The 22,272-nt window shown below is 37.8% G+C and overlaps 1 protein-coding gene across 6 annotated transcripts in view; it reads left to right on the top strand.

The window, feature by feature from the left end:
- The window catches only part of Eml5 (EMAP like 5), a 115,653-nt gene that overhangs the window by 71,323 nt on the left and 22,058 nt on the right, over positions 1 to 22,272 (top strand). For 4 of the 6 annotated variants that reach the window (XM_036205764.1, XM_036205763.1, XM_036205767.1 and 1 more), the window contains exons 21-31: positions 2,576 to 2,717; positions 6,186 to 6,338; positions 7,412 to 7,543; positions 9,259 to 9,347; positions 10,337 to 10,513; positions 12,429 to 12,630; positions 13,253 to 13,379; positions 16,590 to 16,604; positions 18,498 to 18,506; positions 20,557 to 20,635; positions 22,013 to 22,142. In XM_036205764.1, the coding sequence (XP_036061657.1) occupies positions 2,576 to 2,717; positions 6,186 to 6,338; positions 7,412 to 7,543; positions 9,259 to 9,347; positions 10,337 to 10,513; positions 12,429 to 12,630; positions 13,253 to 13,379; positions 16,590 to 16,604; positions 18,498 to 18,506; positions 20,557 to 20,635; positions 22,013 to 22,142 (1,255 nt within the window). Of the gene's footprint in view, positions 1 to 2,575; positions 2,718 to 6,185; positions 6,339 to 7,411; positions 7,544 to 9,258; positions 9,348 to 10,336; positions 10,514 to 12,428; positions 12,631 to 13,252; positions 13,380 to 16,589; positions 16,605 to 18,497; positions 18,507 to 20,556; positions 20,636 to 22,012; positions 22,143 to 22,272 lie in introns of those variants that run through there. The other 2 variants (XM_036205766.1, XM_036205769.1) reach the window with 2 other exon arrangements.

Here is a 22,272-nt window from a genome sequence, read left to right as displayed (position 1 = left end):
TACATTAAATGCTATTCATAAATAATACTGTGCAATAACTAGTATTTTATTATTTTTACACGTATTCATTGATTTGGGGAGAGTGCACATGCCATGGCATGTGTGTGAGGAAGTCAGAGGACAACTTGGGGGAGTTGGTTCTCTTCTTCCACATGGGGTCTAGGGGTCAAACTCAGGTCGTCAGGTGTGGGGCATACACCATCACTGTCTGATCCTTCTCAGTGGTTACTCCAATAACAAGTGATGTTATAGTTAAAATGGGGAAGACCCGCAATAAGAGTATTATGTAATTTTAATAAAGATATGAGATCTTATTATCCATACTTTGATAAGATTTTTTTTAAACAAAATCTGCTTTTTAAAGGGTACCTAGAGGAGAAATAAGAATAAGGAAGAAAGTGTTGAGACACTCTCAGTGACGTAAATACAGAAAACACAGAATTATAGTAACTAAGGAGTATGGGAATGTGTATCCTAACAGGGTGTTAAAGACAGCAGTCTTTGTGGCAGTGCTGTCTGTGATCAGTTTGGGGACCTGTCCTAATGGGGTCAGGTTTTCATGAACACGAAATAGCTCTTTGGTCACTAAGATCCCTAAATTACCATGAGCAAGGTTCTGTGCTTTTCACTGTACAGTCTTAGTTGGTTAAGCTTTTTTCTGTTTTTTGATGCTATTTTAAACAGTATTTTCTAATTTTATTTTCAGATCATTCTTTGCTAGTATATAGTGCAGTTGATTTTGTATACATCCTGTGAATGGGAACTTTTGGCCTATAGACTTGCTGATTTAATTTATTCTAACAGTGTTGCAGTAGACTCTTTACCATGTTTTATGTGCAAGATCATGTCATCTGATTCACCCTCAGTTCTGGGTGGCTGCTACTTCCTTTTCTTGGCTGCTTGTCCTAGCTAAAACTCCCAGTGTAACATTGACTATGAGCAGTAAGAACAGGTGTTACAGCTTTTGTTTCTGGTCTAAGGAGAGCTTTAAGCTTTCCACCATTAAGTATGATGTTAACTATAGGATACTCCCTTTCTCCATCCCTCCCTACTTCCCTCCCTCTGTCTCTGCTTCCCTCCCCCTCCCTCTTTTCCTTCTTTGTTCCCTCCCTTCTTTCCTGTGCCCTTTCCTTCCTTTCTTATGTTGAGACAGTTTTGTAGATTGTCCTGGCTTGCCTGGAACTCACTATGTAGATTAGGCTGGCCTTGAATTTGCAGCTATCCTGCCTCAGCTTCCTGGATAATGGTAGTATAGGCATGAAGGTTTTTCATAATGAAACTGTAGATTTTTCACAAATGCTCTTTACCAAGATGAGGAATCATGGTTTAATTTCTAATTTATTAAGTAATTTAAATTATAGGCCAGGAGGGGTTTGTCTAATGCTTTTTCTATGTTTATTAAGATGCTCATGGTGTTTTCATTTTCATTCTTGTCATACTTATTACATTAACTGATTTTGAGGTTTCCTGGTTGCAGTGTATAATTGTTTTTACATGTGATGGATTCTGTTTGCTAATATATCATAGAAGATTTTAGTACTCCTGCTTAGAAGGGTTATTGCTTTGTATTTTTCTTATCTGGTTGTGGTATCAGGCTTTATAAAATGATTTGGGAATTAGTGCATCATGGTTTAAGAAGAAAGCCAGAAAAAAAAGCTCCTAATCTCTTCTTAAAGAAACTGACTTTACAGCAGAATGAAGAAAACAATCATCTCTAAATGTGTTCTCAAGAACAGTGGAGGCTGTGATGAAAGGGAATTGGGACAAGTTTGGAAACTCAGATGCTATGTTAATTGAAAACATAGACCAGTCAGTTTGCCCAGAGACAAAAATCTCAGAGTCAGGTCTTTGGAATTGAGTATGAGGACAGGAGAAGGCCTTTGGGTCTTCTGGAGTTGAGTATAAGGGGAGAAGGCCTTTGGGTCTTCTGGAGTTGAGTCTGAGCACAGGAGAAGGCCTCTGGGTCTTCTGGAGTTGAGTATGAGCATAGGAGAAGGCCTGTGGGTCCTCTGGAGTTGAGTATAAGGGGAGAAGCCCTCTGAGTCTTGCAGGCTTTAGGAAGTAAATGCATAGAGTGGGAGAAGAGACAGTGACCCCACGTCTTCTTGAGTTCTAGTGGGGCTTCATTGTTCTCAGTAGCACTGCACTCAAGGTGGATTTGACATCTGGAATAGGGACTGGGTAAAAAGGAACTTCCACTTGTCAGCTGTGCACATCAAGCATTTATCCTCCAACATGCAGCTGGTTCGGGATGAAAAACTGATATGCTGCCCGTCCTGGGGAGCTGGCCCTCCAACCAGGAGTTGGGGACAAACCCAAGTGTTCTCGGTTGCAAGAGTTTGTGTTGGGGGCCGAGAGAGATGGCTCAGAGGTTAAGAACACTGGTCTTGAGTTCAATTCCCAGTACCCAGATGGTGGCTCACAACCACCTGTAATGAGATCTGGTTCCCTCTTCTGGTCTTTACTGAATTTGGATCTCTCTTTATCAGTTTCACTGGTGAGTGTGTCTATGGAGCTCCTCATCTAATTCATGTATTTTCAGATTATGCTGAGATTAACTGTGTTTTCTTTATAGGGACACATGGAAGGAGAGGTGTGGGGTTTGGCCACACATCCTTACCTGCCCATCTGCGCTACTGTAAGTGATGATAAAACCTTAAGAATATGGGATCTTTCTCCTAGTCATTGTATGTTGGCAGTCCGGAAACTGAAAAAGGGTAAGAGGCTTCCAGACTTCAACAAAAATTAAGCTATCACAATCTTATGATACTCACAAATAGCCATAGATTATCTCTTGTAAAGGATTATTAGAAATTCCCTCATTTTCCTTGGGCTGAACTCATGACATTCCAAGGGCAGGGTCATGGGGGAGGTTCAAGGCAGGGTGAGTTTATTAAGTTTTATTACTGTTGGTTAACTTCTCTTTAACAATGTAATACCAATTGGAGCCAAGTATTGCCCTAACTGGTCCTGTAGTATGAACTTATCTTGTTAGTTGACTCAGTTTTGAATTCTAGTAATTGCTTCTGGAACTCTTGGTGTAGATGGTATTATTCAGATTCTGCTGCTCTCTTATGCTTTTCCTTACAGTTCTGTAGTTAGCAGCATTGGACATGTATCTGGAATTACTTGGATCCATCCTGCTTTATGCTTCCTGAGTTTGTGACCTTTTATTTTGTGTTAATATTGAAAAATTGTCTGCCAGTTAGGAGTACTTCTTTGCATTAGATTATAGGCAGAACTCGTGATTCTATACTTTGGGTTTAAATATTCTTGACTAGTTATCTTTATTTTATTCAGCATTAGTTAAAGAGAGGAAGTTGGTTTTCCTAATTTGAAAGGGATATATGTGAACCTTTTCTGAGACAAAATCTCACTATGTCTTCCTAGCTGGCCTCAAACTCTGTATAGATTAGGCCAGCCTCAGGTTCACAGAGATCCATCCACCTGCCTCTGTCCTTAGTACTGGGATAACCTGGTAGTATTTGTGACAACTGCTTAAGTTACTATAATTAGATTACTTGCTATGGGAACTTTAATAATTCCAGATAGTACTGAACACTTAAGACCTGAGCTGGTTACTTCTCTCTATAAATGATTCATGTGTTCAGAATCTCTTGCACATCACCTTTCTTGTAATCAGCAGCAGCACAGTGTTCAGAGGCAGCAGCCACTTGGGCTCCCCCAGGCCTTAAGTAGACAGTCATCACAGTCAGCAGCAGGAGATAACTTGGCTAATTGTGGTGCTTGTGTGTGCTTTCAACTACTAGCATTTCATGGGCAAGGACTCAGACTGCTCAGGTCAAAGGTTACAAAATGATAACTATTAAAAGGCAGTTATTTATTAAAAGGCATAGAGAGGATTCTGGAGAGTCTAAAGGAGAGAGTGAAAAAAGCAGATGCTCTGTAAGGACAGTGTCCAATGACAAAGGAATGAACAGGAAGAAGCACCGGCCTCCTCAGGAGAAATCTTCATCTCCTTTGAGGAGAGGGTCGTGATGCCACTACACCTGTACCTCCTGCCAGTGGTGAAGGACTTTCCCAGAGTGTGGACCATGGCCAGTCTAGGAAAGCTTTTGCTGTGATAGCACAGTCATCCAAGCTCCACCTCAGTCCCTATAAATCCATCTGCTGGCCCCACTGCTCTAGAAGAAAGAAGCAAAGTCCCTTTTTTGAGTTTTGGCTTTGCAGTTTCCCTGTGGTAGTGGATCAGGGACTCCACTAGTGGAGAAGGAATTATGCAATGGGAAGAATAGTGTATTGAATATTCGGGAAGGGTAGCACACTGGGCAGAAACTAGAATACTATCTGCAGTATAAAGCTGTGGGAAGATGTCTGCAGTTTAAAGTCCTTGTGTGGTTGGATTGAGCTGCTTTGTGAGCAGTTTCCTGGCATGTAATTCATATCATGTAAAAGGAGGGCAGTCCACATTGACTGCTATGCAGTGTTGGGGATTATATGAGCCCCATGTGCATGCAATTTCCAGTTGTACAATTTTGGCCATGCAAATCATAGTCAAGTAAATAAGAGCAGTCCTGACCAATCAAATTCAGTTCTTGTCCTAGTCTGGTTTTTGTTACTGTGATAAAGACCATGACCAAAAGCAACCTTGAGAGGAAAAAAAGGTTATTTCTGCTCACTGCTGGGGTCCATCAGGAAGGATAGTTAGGGCAAGGACTGAAGCAAGATCCATGGAGGAGTGCTGCTTACTGACTTGCTCCTCCTGGCTTCCTCAGCCTGCTTTCTTACACACCCCAGAACTACCTGCTCAGGGCTGGCACCACCTACAGTGGTTTGGGCTCCCCATGTCAATCATCAGTCAAGAAAATGCCCCACAGGCTTGCACACAGGCCAGTCTGATGGTAGCATCTTCTCAGCTGAAGTTCCCTCTCCTCAGATGACTCTAGCTTGTGTCTAGTTGACAAACTAACCAGCACAGTCTTGGCCAGAGGCTTAGGTCATAGGATAATAGGTTTCAGCTCTGTCATGTCAAGTAGCAGTTTGGGGTTCCTAGACAAAGCTTGTGGAAAGTTCCCAAAGGAGATGACTGCATTATCTGTAGAGTCTCTCATTAATGGCTTTCCTGCCACAGTACCGTTCTTGGCCAAACTCAAGTTGGCTGACAAAGCAAAAGTATCTACAGGTTTCAGCTTTAAGATTATAGCATGGAAAAGAAGAATGGATTTGGGGTTGGCTGGTAATAAATGACAAATTCTGTCCAGATTTGTGTTTATAATCACCACCTGCATACTGTCACCTCCCTGTTTGTGCCTCTAGCTTGTCCCCCGACAAGTGTTAATATATGGCAGATGGCTTTCATCATGTCTTCCATTGAGTTTCTTCTAGGCACCCTTAACTGAAGGGATACGTAACACATGTACTCATCTCAGTAAATGACATGACTGTTGGATCTGGACTTGGTCTTTTTCTCTTACTCCATGGCCCTTACTCAAGTCCTACCAGGTCTGTCTCTGTACTGGCCCATTCCTGTTCCTTCACTGCTGCCGCCTCACTCTAGGTCATCACTGTCTCTTGACTCTTAAGTTGCAGCCATTGTTCCTAGATTTCTTCATTACCAATGTATGCTTGATAATTAGATGATTACTTATTCCCAGTTCAGTCTGACTTTTCATTCTGTAACAGCCTCACTCCTCCCTCAGATTACATACTAGTACTGAAAGCTTTAGAGTTTTGCCTATGCTTGCCATATATCTTGCTGTTAGGATAAGCCCATTATTATCTCTTTGTTTATCAGTATAGCCTGGTCCCTTTTGAAATGAATAGTAACATCATCAATATGTATTACTATTACTCACATATAGTTTTGAAACAAATCTTCCTAGCTTAACCTAATAATTGCCTAGTATCCTTTTTTAATATCTGAAGCATTTTTACAAAGAGGGCTTTGCCTCCCACTCTCAACCCCAATCTTCACTTAGGTCTTTGGCTTTTTATTAGTTAAAATTTCTCTTTCTTTTTCTTCACCTTTGTGTTAAGTGAAATAACTACGTTTTTGTTAAGGTCAGAAGCTAGTTTGTTTCAGCAGAATTTCTTGACTTCTTTTTTGTGTTTATTTGAGGCCATAATAAATACAGGTTTCTCTGTGTAATTAGAGGTCCTTAAAGCACATACTCTAAACATGTGTATGTGACAAGAAATTCCCTGATGCTTTCCTTCTCTTTCAGGTGGGAGGTGCTGCTGCTTTTCCCCTGATGGAAAAGCCTTAGCTGTAGGTCTCAATGATGGAAGCTTCTTAATGGCAAATGCAGATACTCTAGAGGATCTTGTGTCCTTCCACCACAGAAAAGATATTATTTCAGATATCCAGTTTTCACCTGGTGAGATGGCATTGAATTGTATTTGATTCTTAGCACCAGTCTAGCAGTGAGTAAATGTATCAGTGTGTAATAATTTTCTAACTTACTTTACCTCAGGCCATACTGTTTCTTTCTCTCTGTGTCTGTCACTCTGTGTGTGTGTGTGTGTGTGTGTGTGTGTGTGTGTGTGTGTGTGTGTGTGTGTGTTGTGGTATATTTGCATGTGTTGTGTGTATACTAGTAGAAGACAGAGTTAGGTGTCCTGCTCAATCATCATCCACTTTAGTTCATTACGACAAAGTCCTTTACTGAAGCAGGGTTACGTGGCAAGTAACAGTACTCCTGTCTCTATCTCCAACTGTGTTGGGGTCACAGGGTATAGCCATGCCCAGCTTTTCACATGGGTGTGAAGATCCAGACTTAAATCCTCATGTTTTCATTGCAAGCACTCTTACTACTCACCACCTCTTCAGCCCCAGAGTTTTAGTTTTTGATTGGGCAGCAGGGTGAGGTATGAAAGCCCTGTGTTTGGCAGGTACAAATGTTTTGTTTAATCTTAATCCTAATGCCACTAATTTCCCAAATGACTTGGGGCCATGACGCTTAGGTGGACTTTTGTTTTCATGTTTGTAAATCAAAGTGGCCAGATAACTACCTTTTGATATAGCAATGCTTTTGAAATTGCATAACTTTAGGTCACCAATTTCTTTGATTCATTGTCTACCACAGAGCCAACTATGATGTAGGAATTACTAATGATAAGACAAAATTTCTTATGTTGATTTATGTCCATTTCCCTTCAAACTTAGCAAGATTTTTTTGGAAAGATTGATTGTATTAAAGTTGGATCATACATGACTCTTTAGAATTTTCTGTCCACTGAACTAATGTGTATAGTAAGAAAATGTACTTCATTTTTATTAATATTCTTGAAGAAATCGATTGTCATTTGATATCAACATTTATGTCTGATTATAATGTAACTTATGAGACACTTAAGATTTCCCCCAAAAGATAAGTTAAGTTACCTGTAGTTGTGGAGTTAAAAACGCCTCCCACAGGTCGGAAATGCCAAGCAAATGTTTCTGTTGTAGGTTCTGGGAAATACCTAGCTGTGGCGTCCCATGACAGCTTTATAGATATATACAATGTGGTGAGTAGCAAACGAGTGGGAACATGCAAAGGAGCTACCAGCCACATCACCCACATTGACTGGGACACCAGAGGTAAGACTGTGCGTGACTTAATGTTGACAGAGCTGCCTGTGCTCTGGTGCAGATCTTTAGAGGAACAGACATGGTTCAGTCCACGGTAAACACTACAGAAGTTTAGACTTTTCAGTAGTTCCTCTAATGGCTTTCAGATGAGCGTACAGTAGATGTTAAGAAGGTGTTAATTTTAAAGTAATTAAATTTTATACGAGAAAGAAATTTATCCATAATGTCCTGATTTTTGTCAGGTGAGTTTCACACATTTCAAATTTGGAAATAGAAATGTTAGTGAAGATTTTAAAAGTACTTCTTCCATTACTAAATATACTATATGTTTTCTAAAAATCATTGTAACCTTATGGCATAGTATTCAATGAGTACTTCTTTGCAGAATGCATAGTATATAATGCTTTGAAAATTTTGGACAAATGTTAAATATTTTAAATTCCCTCATTTTAAAGGATATCTCACATTTTCAATTTTGTAAATTTTCTTATTATAACTTAAGACTTCTCACATATCCTTAAATAGTTCACTTGTACTTTTAAAAAATTGGAAGCAATTTTAACAAAAAAATTGTTTCAAGATTCTTTTTTTTCTTTTTCTTTTTTTCTTGTTTTTTTCAAGATAGAGTTTCTCTGTGCAGTTTTGGTGCCTGTCCTGGATCTCACTCTGTAGACCAGGCTGGCCTCCAACTCAGAGATCTGCCTGCCTCTGCCCCTCCGAGTGCTGGGATTAAAGGCATGCGCCACCACTGCTTGGCATCAAGTTTCTTTTTAATGTGCATAGCAACTAAAATAGTTTTTATCTATCTGCCAACATAAAAATAAGCCTTTTTATGAATGAAATTATTTAATTATATGGGAACTAAGAGAATGCAATGATGTTAATATATTCACTATAGAGGAAGCTGACCTAGGGCCTTGCATATGCTAGTCAAATGCTCAAACACTGAGCTTTGTCCCTACCCCATTTCTGATTTTTTAATTTCAGACAGGGTCTCACTTAATCCCACAGGTTTGCCTTGAATTCACCCTGTAGTCCAGGTAGTCCTTGAACTTGTGAGTCCACTGCCCTAGTCTCAGCCTTTTGAATGGCTCAAAATACAGGCCTTAAACTTAAGTTTTCCTATAAAAATGCAAATAAATATCCATGGAAACATAGCTGACACTTCATAGAGCATAAGAGATTGCTTATTCTGAAGCCAAAGATGAGTGACCATGGCCTAGGAACACAGACTTGGGTTCCCCAAATACCATGTTCCAAGGTAGTAACACTTATATGAAATTTTCATAATCAAAAAGCAAGAAAAGTTATAAATCAAGACATTTAAAAAATACATTGGTGTGTAGACAAGGTAGATGGGTTATGCAGAGAGGAAGCTCTGTTTAAGGCCTCAGCTGGCTGCAAGCATTAGTCTTTGGGTTGGTGGAAGCTAGGGCTCTGAATGTTCTAAAAGGACTTACCTAATTAATAGTTGCAAGCATACTAGGTCACATGCAAAGGTGAGTGGTAAATGACTACTTAGGGGACTAAAGCTAACCCATGATAGCTTGTCTCCAGATCAGAAAATTCCCACTCCCCCTAGAGAATTACACAAGTTCTGATCTGCCTAAGAGATGTGTATCACTTGTTATGTTTTGTTTTCTTTCTGAGAATTTCAGTTCAGACTCACGATATTTGTATTTATGTGTTTAATATATCTGTAACTTTAATTTTTTTCTTTTAAGGAAAGCTTTTACAGGTCAACACTGGTGCTAAAGAGCAGCTATTCTTTGAAGCTCCCAGAGGAAAAAAACAAACTATCCCCAGTGTGGAGGTAGGAAGATGGTGATGCTTGTAGTGATGTTTCTATGATTGACATTGGTTGGAAAACTGAGGCCTCCTTCCTGTCATCTAGCTAGTGTGATGACCATTTATTCTCACATAGTTTGGATAGGTCTGTGGGTGGGTTTGTTTTACTGGGCTACATAGATACCTAGATGGGTAAAGGAAAGAGACTTTTTAAAACAAGGAATCCAAGCCTGGTGGTGCATAATACCTTTAATCCCACCCCTAGGGAGGTAGAGGTAGGTGGATCTCTATAAATTCAAGGCCAGCCTGGGCTACAGTTCTAGGCTGGTCAAGGTTTACACAGTGAGACCCTGTGTCAAAAAAGAAAATAAAAGGAATATAAGAACTTGTATACTTAGCTGCACTTAAATCACTGTCCTAAAAGGACAAGAAGCATCCCCAGATAATAGAGGATGTGCCATCTCCTTTGAAGTACTGTGTGTATGACATCTTTTGAAGACTGTGTACCTAAGATGTTTGTTCTGGCAGGTATGCATGAGGGTGAGAGAGGGGGAGGGAAGAAGGAAAGAGTATTATTCTCAATTTTTGTGTCTGATAATATCACTAATTTGGCATGACCTAGGAAGAGAGGCTCAGCAAATTTAATGTGAAAGGGGCTTAATAAAGAAAGAGTCTCTCAGAGTTCTTAATTTCTAAACTGATTGGAAAATATGTTTAAGATACATTAAAAGAGACTTAGATGCATAGTAAGCATTGTTTTGGCTCATCTGTAGGAAGAATCAGTTTTACTTATCACTGTTGCTCAGCAGCTAGGACACATAGTATGTACATAGCAAGTATGTCCTGAATAATACTATGTTGTAATTCAATTCTCTGAGGGTGGTGGGGCTGAGGAACTATAAAACCAACCAAGGATTTAGCAGTTTTCCTGTTATATCTTATACAGTGATAGAGAAATGTTCAGACTTGCCATATTAACTATTAGAAACTTACAGCATGTTTTTATATTTTTAGGTGGAAAAAATTAGTTGGGCATCATGGACAAGTGTACTTGGTTTATGTTGTGAGGGGATTTGGCCAATAATTGGAGAAGTCACAGATGTAACTGCCTCTTGTCTCACCAGTGACAAAATGGTCCTAGCCACAGGGGATGATTTGGGATTCGTGAAGCTGTTTAGATACCCAGCTAAAGTATGTGTTTTCCTTTAACTTATCTAATGATCATTGTAATGAAAATGGTGAAGGTAATATAAATTTCATTGTTTTAATATTAATAATGCATACATAGTAAGTAATGTTATATCACCAGAGGTTTGGAATTGTGTTTCCTATTCTTGGCATCATATTTATAGCTTTTATCTAAAATAAGTATTATAGTTTACTAAACTGTGGCTTGGTTTGTATGTTATGTATTATATAGTGCCTTGTTTTATATGGTATATTGTATAGTGGTTTTCATTATTAAATATACAAATATCCTTCCCTTAACATTTCTTTAGCCACTATTAAATTAATTTTATAATTAATTATAAGTATAGATATAACTTAAATATAGATCATTAGGAGTCAATATAAGCTTTATAAATATAGGTTTTATATTAGAAAATAAGGCAATTAAATATTAAATATTTCAATAAAATTAAATAACACTGACTTAATGTGACAATTTTTTTTCTGTAACCAGATAGTACAGATTCTTTACAGTGCTCCATAACCTAGGCTGTGTTGTTTGATTTTCAATTCATTTTTTTACTAACCTCTGTTTACACTACTGTAAAACATCAGGCTCTGCTTACTACAAAAATAAAACTTGTATATATAGTACAAGTGCATTTACTTCCTAACTACCATATATTAAGTTATATATTGTAATCTAGCATCAATATGAACATAAACAGAATTTGAAGTGGGATGTTAAAATAATATCATGGTATTTAGTTCATGGTAACCTCAGCTGCCCATATTAGCATTTTTTTAGATGCTCACTGAAATGAAAATATAGGTTTAAAACTTCTTATTGGGAACTCAGGCATTCAAATAAACATCTCAGACCTGGGGATTTCGATCATAGTATGGAGCTTACACAGCCTGTTTGATCCCTGATGGGAGAAGGGAGGAGAGGAAGGGAGAGCTTCTTGTAGCAAGAAGCACACAATCTTAGAGAAACTCTATGCTTTGGAGACAGATTCCTCCTCCCTAACTTAAAAAAAGGATCTTTATTACATTTATTTGTGGGGAGGAGCATATGTGCCTCATGGCCTGCATGCATATGGAAACCAGAAGACAGCTTGGAGAGACGGTTCTCTCCTTCCACCAAGTGCTTGTGAGAATTCAACTCCAGTCACCAGGCTTGGCCACAAGTTCTCACCAGCCCTCTAATTTTCGTTGTCTTTTTCCCCTAGAGAACTCACTGATTTTGTTACTCACTATGTTTTACTTACTTTAATTATTTATGGTTTTCACATTTTTAAAAATTTATTTGAATGTGGGGGGGTGGGGGGTGTATATGTACACATGTATGTCTGTGTGTGAGCATGTGTGTGCCATGGCACATGGAGGTCTGAAGATATTTGCTGAAGTTGGTTCTCCCCTTCTCCAGTACCGCTTCTAGAGGTCACATTCACCTCAGACTTGGCAGCAAGCATCTTTACCTGCTGAACCACCTCCCTGACACCTATGCTTTTTTTATTTAATAAACTTTATTTTAACAACTTTGAAAAGATGTTCACTTAAAACCTGCTTATAGTTTATTGATCTCAAATTTACTTGCATAACTAATCTTTCCTAGGTCTATAACTTAAGAATTCTCTTGGTATTGAAAAGGGAAATACAGTTCTGGAGAATGTAGTTCTATAGTAGAGTACCTATTGCCTACTTAGTAGGTGTGAAATACCGGAGGACAAAAGAAAGAGACAAACTATGTGTATGTAGTACGTATCAAAGAAAGTACAGTGAATTGAAGTGACATATGATTGTGTGTGTGTACATATTATATATACATATACATATATATATATATATATATATATATATATATATAAACTTTAAAAACAAAAGTTTCAGTGCTAGAATTCAGAAAGAATGTTTGAATTTGTTTTACTTCCAGGGAAAATTTGCAAAGTTTAAGAAGTATGTGGCTCATAGCACACATGTCACAAATGTTCGCTGGACTTATGACGACAGCATGCTGGTTACCCTGGGAGGTGCAGATATGTCTTTAATGGTATGGACAAATGAAATGGAGAGCTATCGAGAAAAGAAGTCTTGTGATAGTGAAGAGTCTGATATAGATTCTGAAGAAGATGGAGGTATATCATTTTTAAACATTTTAACAAAAATATAGAAAAAATAGCTCTACTGATTTAAACTACAGAAGTTAAAAATAAATAATAATAGCGTTTGAACAATTGTGTTATTAGTGTTTGAGTCAGTTTTACAACAAAATTGTTTTTGTGATTTATAACTGGCCTGTATGGATTACTTAGATAGTCACTATCTATAAGGCAGCCAATAATATTTTAAGTGCTGTTAAAAGCCTTTATGTTATTGAGCTTTATATTTTAAGGTAATTTTTATTTTCTTAATATGCCAGTAATATCAATAATTATAAAAACACAGGATGAATAATTTAATCATCCACACTTAACAGCTGAAGATACATACTGGTAAAATTATGCACTTATGTACATAATATTTTTACTAAAAATGAGGTGATCAAACTCATCTTTGTAACTTGTAGCAATGTACAATTAGTGATAATTAGTAGATATCATTATGTATTATTAAATAGTTTTCACATAAATTTTTCTAGTAGCATATTTAGTAATGTGACTTTAATAATTTATTTCATACTGTTAAAAGAGGTTTAATTTATAAGAATGTAATTGATCACCTTATTATCACTTAGTAACATTTCTATTTTGATGCTAGGCTATGACAGTGATGTGACGAGAGAGAATGAAATTAGTTACACCATCAGAGCCTTATCAACTAATATTCGCCCAATGCTGGGAGTCAAGCCTCATTTGCAGCAAAAGGAGCCATCAGTTGATGAAAGGTAATAATAGAGTTTAAAGTTAGATAAGAGAAATGATACTGATATAAAAAATTGAATTATTTTAAGTGGATTTCCTGTAGAAGCTACTAGTAGTATTCATTTCTGCAGTTGTGAACCACTGTTAGAAAATGTCCTTAAGGGCTGGAGAGATAGCTCAGAGGTTAAGAGCACTGGTTGCTCTTCCAGAGGTCCTGAGTTCAATTCCCAGCAACCACATGGTGGCTCACAACCATCTGTACTGAGATCTGGTGCCCTCTTCTGGCCTGCAGACAGAACACTGTATACATAATAAATAAATCTTGAAAAGAAAAGAAAATGTCCTTAAGTACTGTTGGTGTTTACACTGTCTGTATGTAAAGTTGCTATGACTGGATTAATATTATTTTATGACTTTCATAAGTGTGTGATAGATTGGGGAGGAGATAAGGTGTGACTCAGTCTCTAAAAGCCCTTAATGTAGGATCAGCTGTTACTATTTCAAAAAATGTACTCAAAAGATGAATTGAAGTGGAATTTCTTTAATGAAAATTACTGGTCTTGATATAGAATCAACACATGCAGAGCAATTTTATGTAAAGAAAACTCTTGTGTTTCTGTGTACACATACAAGTATGTGTTTGGGTGACTGTATATGAACACAAGTGCTGGTGCAGGTCAGAGACAGAGCATGGCTGTCGGCTGTTGTTTCTCAGGAGCCATCCTTTGTTTGTTTGTTTGTTTGGAGGCAAAGTCTCTCACTGGGCTGGAATTCCCCAAATAGACAAGTCTGGCTGACAAGGAAGTCTCAGGATTAACACCTGTTTTTTGGTTTTTTTTGACATGGGTTCTGAAGATTGAACTTAACTGCTCATGCTTGTAAGGCAAACACATTACTGACGGAACTGTCTCCCCAGCCCAGCAGAGAACTGTCTAGTAAAGTCTTTGCTAAGAAGGGAGTTTGGCCAAGTGTATTCCAAGTCAAGGATGGAGAACAGTGAAGAGGCATTTGGGATTTGGATGTGTAGCTCAGGGAGAGAGCACTGGCCAGCACACCTGAGGCCTGGGCTCTAATCTCAGAATCACAAACAGAACAAACAAGCCTATGGTATAGACTCCACAACTGAAGAGGTTTTAAGAAATAATAGAAGATGTTGTCCAGAAACAGTGAGAAACAGAGGTAGTAGAGGGTGGGATAGCAGTGACTTCCAGAGATGGCTATCATGAAAGAAACGTTGCCATGAGAAGTTAGTGTTTGATGGAAAACATGAAATGAGGGCCTAGACAGGGCGAGGGATGAAGTTAGGGGTGACCACACCTAATAATGGGGAAGGAGACCCCAAGGCAGTCTGAGGACTCACTGCTGGCAGTATTTCCAGGGAGCACACGCAGCTCCTGTCTACTTCAGGTGCTCAGTTTGTCCATAAAACAGCCTAGGTAACAACAGTGAGCAGTCATCTAAAGAAGAGTCAGAGGGTGAGTGTGCGTTTTGTTCTGCATGAAGAGGAGAAGTATAAAATTGTTAGGAAAGTCATTCATACTGTGATCTGAATACATGTATTAAAATTCCAGGGTGAGGCAACTTGCTAGAAGACAGTGGCTAGTGCTAAGTTCATACATTTGGAGCCAGACAAAACGCTGAAATACCCATTTGTGTCATGTATCAATTGTGTGACTTTGAAAAAATATTCGTCTCAACCTGTGTTCTTCACAGGCAGAATGAGAGCTATAATCCTTATCTATGGATTATTTTAAGTTCTAAATAACATAATCAAGAATTAAATATTAAGAATTAAGAAATAGATCTTTACTAATGATACCACACTGTTTAATGAAATAGAGGGTAGGCTGGCATGATGACACACATCTGTAATCCCAGCGCTTAGGAGGCAGAGGCGGATAGAGCTCTGTGAATATGAGGACAGCCTGTTTTACAAGCAAATTCCAGGCTAGCCAGGGCTACAAAGTGAGAGAGCCTGTCTCATTTAAAAAAGAAGAATGAGAAGAAGAAGGTGATGATGACAGAAGGAAAAAGTAACCTAAAATACTAATCCTGATGTTAAATATTCACAAAGTAATCAGTACTACCTTAATATTTATTAATTACAGGAATGGACCATACATAAACAAATATGGGTTTTGTAAATTGAAGATTTGAAAAATTAGTTTTATTTAAGGAAATTTCTATCTTCCACATAATGAAAAGTAAAAAGTGCCATAATCTCTTTCATAAGGTATATTGATTTTTTTCAAGGAGAAATTTTATCATTCATCAGCTCAGTTTGTTATATAACCTAACTTTACTCTGGAAGACATAATTTGTCACAGTAAAGCAGATTTCCTTTTCACTGGTGAAGCAACCCACGTGATGTCAGATGAAAGAAAGATTTTCCTGTCGTGAAGAACTATTTAATGCTTTCATTGCTACAACCATTTTCATTAGTTAGTTCTTTTTGTTTGTTTGCCTGAGACAGGGTCTGACTTGTAGCCTGGTCAGGCCTGGGACTCACTGTGTACAGTACTCCAGGCTTGCCTCCTGTGCATACTTTTTCTGCCTCTGCATCTCAGGTGCTGGTAGGAAGGTGTACGCCACCATGCCCAACTCTAGTTTGGATTTTTTTTGCATTTCATTCTCAATTTCTGTAGTGCCAATTCTGCTAAATTCTTTTGAAAACGCTGAGACAGATGTCACTAATGTGGCTCAGAAGAGCCTCATTTTCACACACACACACACACACACACACACACACACACACACACACACGATAGTAAGAGGAGATAAAAGGCAATACTTATTCTGCCAGTTTTGAATGTATTATTCAGAGTATACTTTAGTTGTTTAAATAGTTGTTTGTATTTTAATGTTAGTCATTAAATATTAATCAGTTACTTCATAATCAGCTAAGCTACTTTAAAGGAAATATTTCTGATAGCAATTGATTGCTACTGTATTTAGTTAATACTTTGAGGATATTTTTTGCTGAATGATTTTAATAGTGATATGACTTTCTTTTTTAGTAAGTATTTTATAGCAAATATTTTGTATCTAAGGTAGTTAAATTTTAATCAAATTTCTAGTGTTTTAATTAAAATATCCAAAATCTGTTATAAAGTTAGAAATGTTGTATTTTCTTATTTTTTTGCTGTTACTGTTATTCTTCTTACTTTCATTATATATATTCACCATCAATTTCTTACGTGTTTTCCCACTTTCTTCTCCTTTGCCTTTCAAAGACAGGGGGTAGTAAGGTAAGTGTTATAAAGAACATGTTCTATCAAAATGTTTATTATTCTATTTTGATTCCTAGAATATTTCAAGATATTAATTTTTGCTGTAAAACATTTAGTTACACTTGACAAAACCAATTAGAAAATGAAATGTGGTTGTTATTCTGGAAGTAGGTCTTCATTATAATTTTACAAATGACTGTTCATGAATCCGTGAATTTTAGTACTTCCTTTAGATGCCCATGAAAACTAACATAGTCATATGTATTTACCAATGAAAGGTTATTCACTTTATAAACCATTTGTTCCATTTAATGATGTTTAATATACTCATTCATTTTTTAAAAATAGGGTAATTATGGTATTTTTGTGTTTAACAAAATTATATGGATAAAAAAGGCTATTGGAGTGCTGGCTTACGGCTACCTTCAATGAGATGAAAATATCTTCAAAGCAATTCTAAAGGAGACATCGTGGAAATGAGCCAATTTTAGAAGGAAGAAAAGATTGCACTTTCTAGAAAAATGCTGGGAGATCCAGATGAAAAGTGCGTTTGAGACCAGATTGTTCAGAAACCCAGTCGGTGTCCTTGAATAATTTGACAATGGAAATTAATTGTCTGGGAAATTCATTGTGTTTTCAACAGAGTAATATATGCAAAGATGACTCCAGAGTATGGCTTGACGTCTGAGCAGGCCCACATAATCTTACACCATTTTAACAGAAATGAAACATTCAGACCTAGTCTGTCTGGAAAGTAGTGTGTTTCCTTTAACTGAGCTCCATGTTAAAGGAAACCCTGGCTGTTCTGAGTATCATAGAAGAAAGCACAGAATGAAGGAAAGTTAGAAGGCTGTTCTAAGAACACTCAGTTATCTAGGAATCACTTGTTTGAAACATGAAGCTAAGTGGAGCTGTAATTGCTGTCCTGGATATGGACAGCTTTTTACGTGAAGTAACCTCGCTGTCACAGTGTGCTTGGACAGCCACCTGACAGGAAAGCTGCGGAAGGAGCCGTCTGTGCTCCCTTTCAGTTCTGTCAGTCCTTATGTTGTCATAGCTCTCCTCCCACTCCTGGGGCCGAATCCAGGCCTCAGGTGATAGGCCAGTGTTCCAACACAGCTGCTTCCTCAGACCCTTGTGTTTTGATTTGATTTGATTTTGGTGTTTTGAGACAGAATCTCAAAGTGTAGCCAGAGCTGGCTGGCATTTGAGATCCCTTCTCACAGCCGCCAGAATGCTGGATTTCTGTCACCCACTGCTAAGCTTCATTCTGCTATTAAGGGAATTTTTCTTCTTGGGAAGTGGGAGAGATGTGTTTTGAGACAGTCTTGCTCTGTAGCTCTGGCTGCCCTGGTACTAATAAGTGTTGCTCACACTAGCCTTGAATTCACAGCAATCCTCCTGCCTCAGCTTCCTAGAGTGTGCTGGCATTATAGATGAGCACCACCAAACTCAGTTGGCATTCTTCTTTTTAATTATACTTCCTTTTTTTAGCCAAGTCCCAAACTCAGTAAGGCCCTGAATGACTGAGTCTGACTGCTTGAGTTGGTACCTGGAGAACCTTCTTAGATATGAAGGATGGTCTCATGAGACAGTTTGTTTAAAAGCAGCCCAGCAGTACCTGGCTTTGGTTCTCTTTTCCTTCCTTAAGAACAGAGTCAAGAGGAATGACACTCTAAAATTTATCACAGCACATTCTGAATTCTCATATGTCTTCCTTTTTTAATCTTCTGGTTTCTCTGCCATTAATGGATTAATTTAAGCTTTTCTTAAGAACAAGCCTTTAATGTATGAAATATAGTTTATCTGTGCTAAACCTAACAATATTTTATTATGTGAGATTCTTTAATCATGTTTAAAATTCAAGTATGTGTTATAATCCTTTTCCTTTTTTTCCCTGCTGCTAAAAAGAGGATCCAGGTAACCCTGTCCTTGTTATGTTTACAGGACACACTTTGTGTTTTTGTCACCTCTCCTGTCTGCCATTAAGGAGTGGGTGATTCCTTGTCTCCACCTCTGCTCCCGCTCCCTCCCTCTAAAAGAGCAGCATCTGAGTTGTGTAGCTCACATAAGTCACTGTATTACTAACATTTTATGCATCCAAACTGTATAATTTTACAAGCCAAATAATTTCATTTTAGGCAGTAATAGGATTTATGTAAATAATCCTTATAAAATTAAAACATGCTTAATTGTTACATCAGGTTATAGAGGTAAAGCTTGCTAATGGGATTAGAATTGAAGCTATGAGGTACTTACACGTTGAAGAAAGTTCACAAACCAAGTTGACTTGGAAGAAAAGCCAGACTTTCTGTCATTTTTTTTAAACTAGTCCAGGTAGGAATATAATTAAATATTATAAATTTAGTTCTATTTTTACTTATGAATATTCAAAATGTGAAGGTTTGAACTTTAAAATTCTATGATTACTTTGGAAAGTTACACATTCTTGCTAAAGATATTTTTTTGATAACAGTCAGTAATGCTCAGTACAGACTATGTGAGTATGTACATTTATTTAACACTGTTTTACAGTACTCAGGATCAAATCCAGGATTTCCTTGTGCTAGGCCACCATGCTGCCACCAGGCTAGATCCCCAACACTCTGCATTATTTTATACTGTATGCATTGGGCTAGAGAGACAGCTCAGTGGTTAAGAGCACTGACTGTAATTGCAGAGAACTAAGTTCAGTTTCTAGAATCCACATGGTGACTCACAATCGTCCTTAACTCCAGTTCCAAGGCATCTGACACCTCTTCTGACCTCTGTGGGCTCCTGCTTGCACATGGTACACATACACTCAGATATGCATGGACTCACACACACATGTGGACATGCGTGTGCGCACGCACACACACACACAAATATATTTTAAAAGATACAACACTTCTTTTAGCTTTACAAATTATACCTTGACAGTAATTTTGAAATCTATATGGCTTTAATAAATCATTAAATGTTGTAAGTTTTTATAAAATTAATGTGTATCTTTTATTTCTAATTTAGTTATAAATTGAATATTTAAAATTTAGAGAGGAATTAATGCATGATTTAGATTCAGTGTTTAGATTATAAGATATTTGAATAATGGTTGAGATGGACTAGTCAGTGGCCTTTAAAATTAAATAAAAGGTTTTATAAAAGTTCTTCCACAATTTTATAATTCAAATTATGAATCTATGCCCTTGTTGGAATAGCAAATTCTGAGCAGATAAGAGAGGGCTTGATTCAAAAGCTATTATGGAGGGAAAGGTGATAAATATTCCATAAACAGATTCGGGAAGAGGGAAAGTTGGAGGCAGTAATTGTGTTAGTGACCTTTTGGGGATGTTGAGTGGTTTACCTTGTGACTATAAAATGTCTTCCTTGAATAATTTTCTGCTATTGATGACATTAGCCACCTTGAGGGGGATTCAGGCAGCGGGCATAGTAAAGGGCGTGGAGGAGCATGGGAAATGTGCTGTTAGAAATTTGAACTCATGTGAATTATGTTACCAATAGTGTAGAAAGTTCATGAAATGTCATCCAAATTCATTGTCAGAATGTTTTAGGTATCTGCTATGTAAGCCATAAGGGATGCTTCAGAGCAATAATCCAGGCTTTGATGATACTATACCCATCCAGAAATGTTTGAGTGTGTCAAACTAACACTCTTATATTTGCCTATTCTTATGCTATGTTATTTATATTGTGAAACAGAGACCAAAGATAATAAAAGAAAAATTGAATAAATATATTCTTTCTTTCTACATTAGAAGTTATAATAAAAGTAAAATTGAATAAAGATGTTCTTTCTTTCTACATTAGAAGTTATAGATATAGAGATATATAAGATATAGAGAGCACAGTCTAGTGGAACGAGAGTGGGCTCCCTTTGGGGAGGGTGACATTTCTGGAGGGCGGTTTGGGAGATCAGTAGAGGCCCTGGGTAATACTGTCTTTCCTCCTTCCCACTCCTCTCTTGCAGGCCCCCAGTGAGTAGGGCCCCACCACAGCCAGAGAAACTTCAGTCAAACAATGTTGGCAAGAAGAAGAGACCCATAGAGGTATGGAAAGCAAATTTCTCAATATTCCTTTTTATAAAACATTCAAGTGTTGCCATTAGTTTTCATGAAACTGGGTATATTGAATTATCTTTTCTTGGTTGTAAACTTGGTTGCTTAATTGTTACTCAGGTCTGAAACTTGGATTGATGCCCTCTGTTTCTCTTAATTTCAAATGAGTCTTTTATTGTTGCATGAGTAATATCCTGAATTGATCTGTGTCTTGGAGAAATGCCTAAATATAAATTTATTTTAATGATTTCATGAATAAATAGGGAAGCAACACATCTTGGTAGGGTTATAAGTTAAACTTTAGATGCACTATTTCAGGAACCTTTTGCCTCATGTGATACATTTAATATATAGGGCACATGGAGATTGTTTCTTTTTCTCTCTTCCATCAAGAAACCTTCTCAAGGGCATTTCATAAAGCCAGTATCGGCAGCAAACAAGCAAGCTGTGCTAGATCCGGCATGAGAGAGGTGTGCAGCTGCAGGAGGCCGATGCGTGTAGCTCCCTCCCACTGCCCATAAGGCAATGAAAAGGAGTACTTCTAGTTGGATTCTCTGCCAGAACTTTACCCATGACTTGTCAGAAACAGCTTTGGACTCTCCTGGATGTCTAATTTGAACATAATTTACCTTAAGTATGTCGAACAAGTACCTGGACTAACAATGAACACAAACTGAAACATTCCTTTGGACATAAGAAATGTGTCAATGTTTAACACATGGAAACTTAAATCTATTCTCTTGGAATGAGATGACCTTGTGATTCCCTTCTGTTTTTTCTAAGTTTGTATTTAAAAATATGGAATGTGTGTTTCCATTGCTGAAAGCATGTGACAATATGTCTAATGGCTGTTGAACCCATGAAGTCACACCTGTAGTGGTTACCTGCATAAGACTGGGCCCATCAATACTCTACCACCAATAGGGAGTAGCCTCAGAGGCCCCTCTCCCCAAAGAGATGTAGTCAGTGGTTGCTGGGGGAAAGAAATCATGCTCCTCAGGGGTCCAACCCCTGGTAAGTTGTCCTTTCTTAAGTGAATAACCACCCACCCATGCACATTTACACAGCAGCAATCAGGCAATAGGACACCAAGGGATGGGCTTTTGGGGAAGAAGGGGTTCAGTGGGAGGGAAGGGAGGAGAGGATAGTGGGGGAAGATAAAGTATATTTTATATATGTATATTTATTTATTTATTTGATGTATATGTGAAATTTTTGAAAGGGTAAAGAAAATGTAAATGTCAAGCTTGATTTCAAAAGCACATTCTCCCTTTGACAGAAAATGCTAGTACTGTCTGTGTCACAGAGCTCTAGTGAACGTGTACGCCGAGAAGGATGTAATGGACAATGGTTTTGTCATTGCTGTAGGATCTTGTGTTGGAGCTTGCTTTTGGCTATCGAGGCAGAGACTGCAGGAACAATGTGCACTACTTAAATGATGGTGATGATATAATTTATCACACGGCCTCTGTTGGGATTCTGCACAATGTTGCTACAGGTAGGAGGACTTATTCCCTGACACACTGTTTATCCTTTAGAACTTCTTATCTAGCAGCTTAAAATTATTTGTTAAAACTAAAAATAGTATTCTTATTTAAAATTTTTTTCAAGACAGGGACTCACTATGT

This window comes from Onychomys torridus, chromosome 14 (genome assembly GCF_903995425.1).
Source record: "Onychomys torridus chromosome 14, mOncTor1.1, whole genome shotgun sequence".
Lineage (NCBI taxonomy): Eukaryota > Metazoa > Chordata > Mammalia > Rodentia > Cricetidae > Onychomys > Onychomys torridus.
This window is presented reverse-complemented; position numbering and strand designations above follow the sequence as displayed.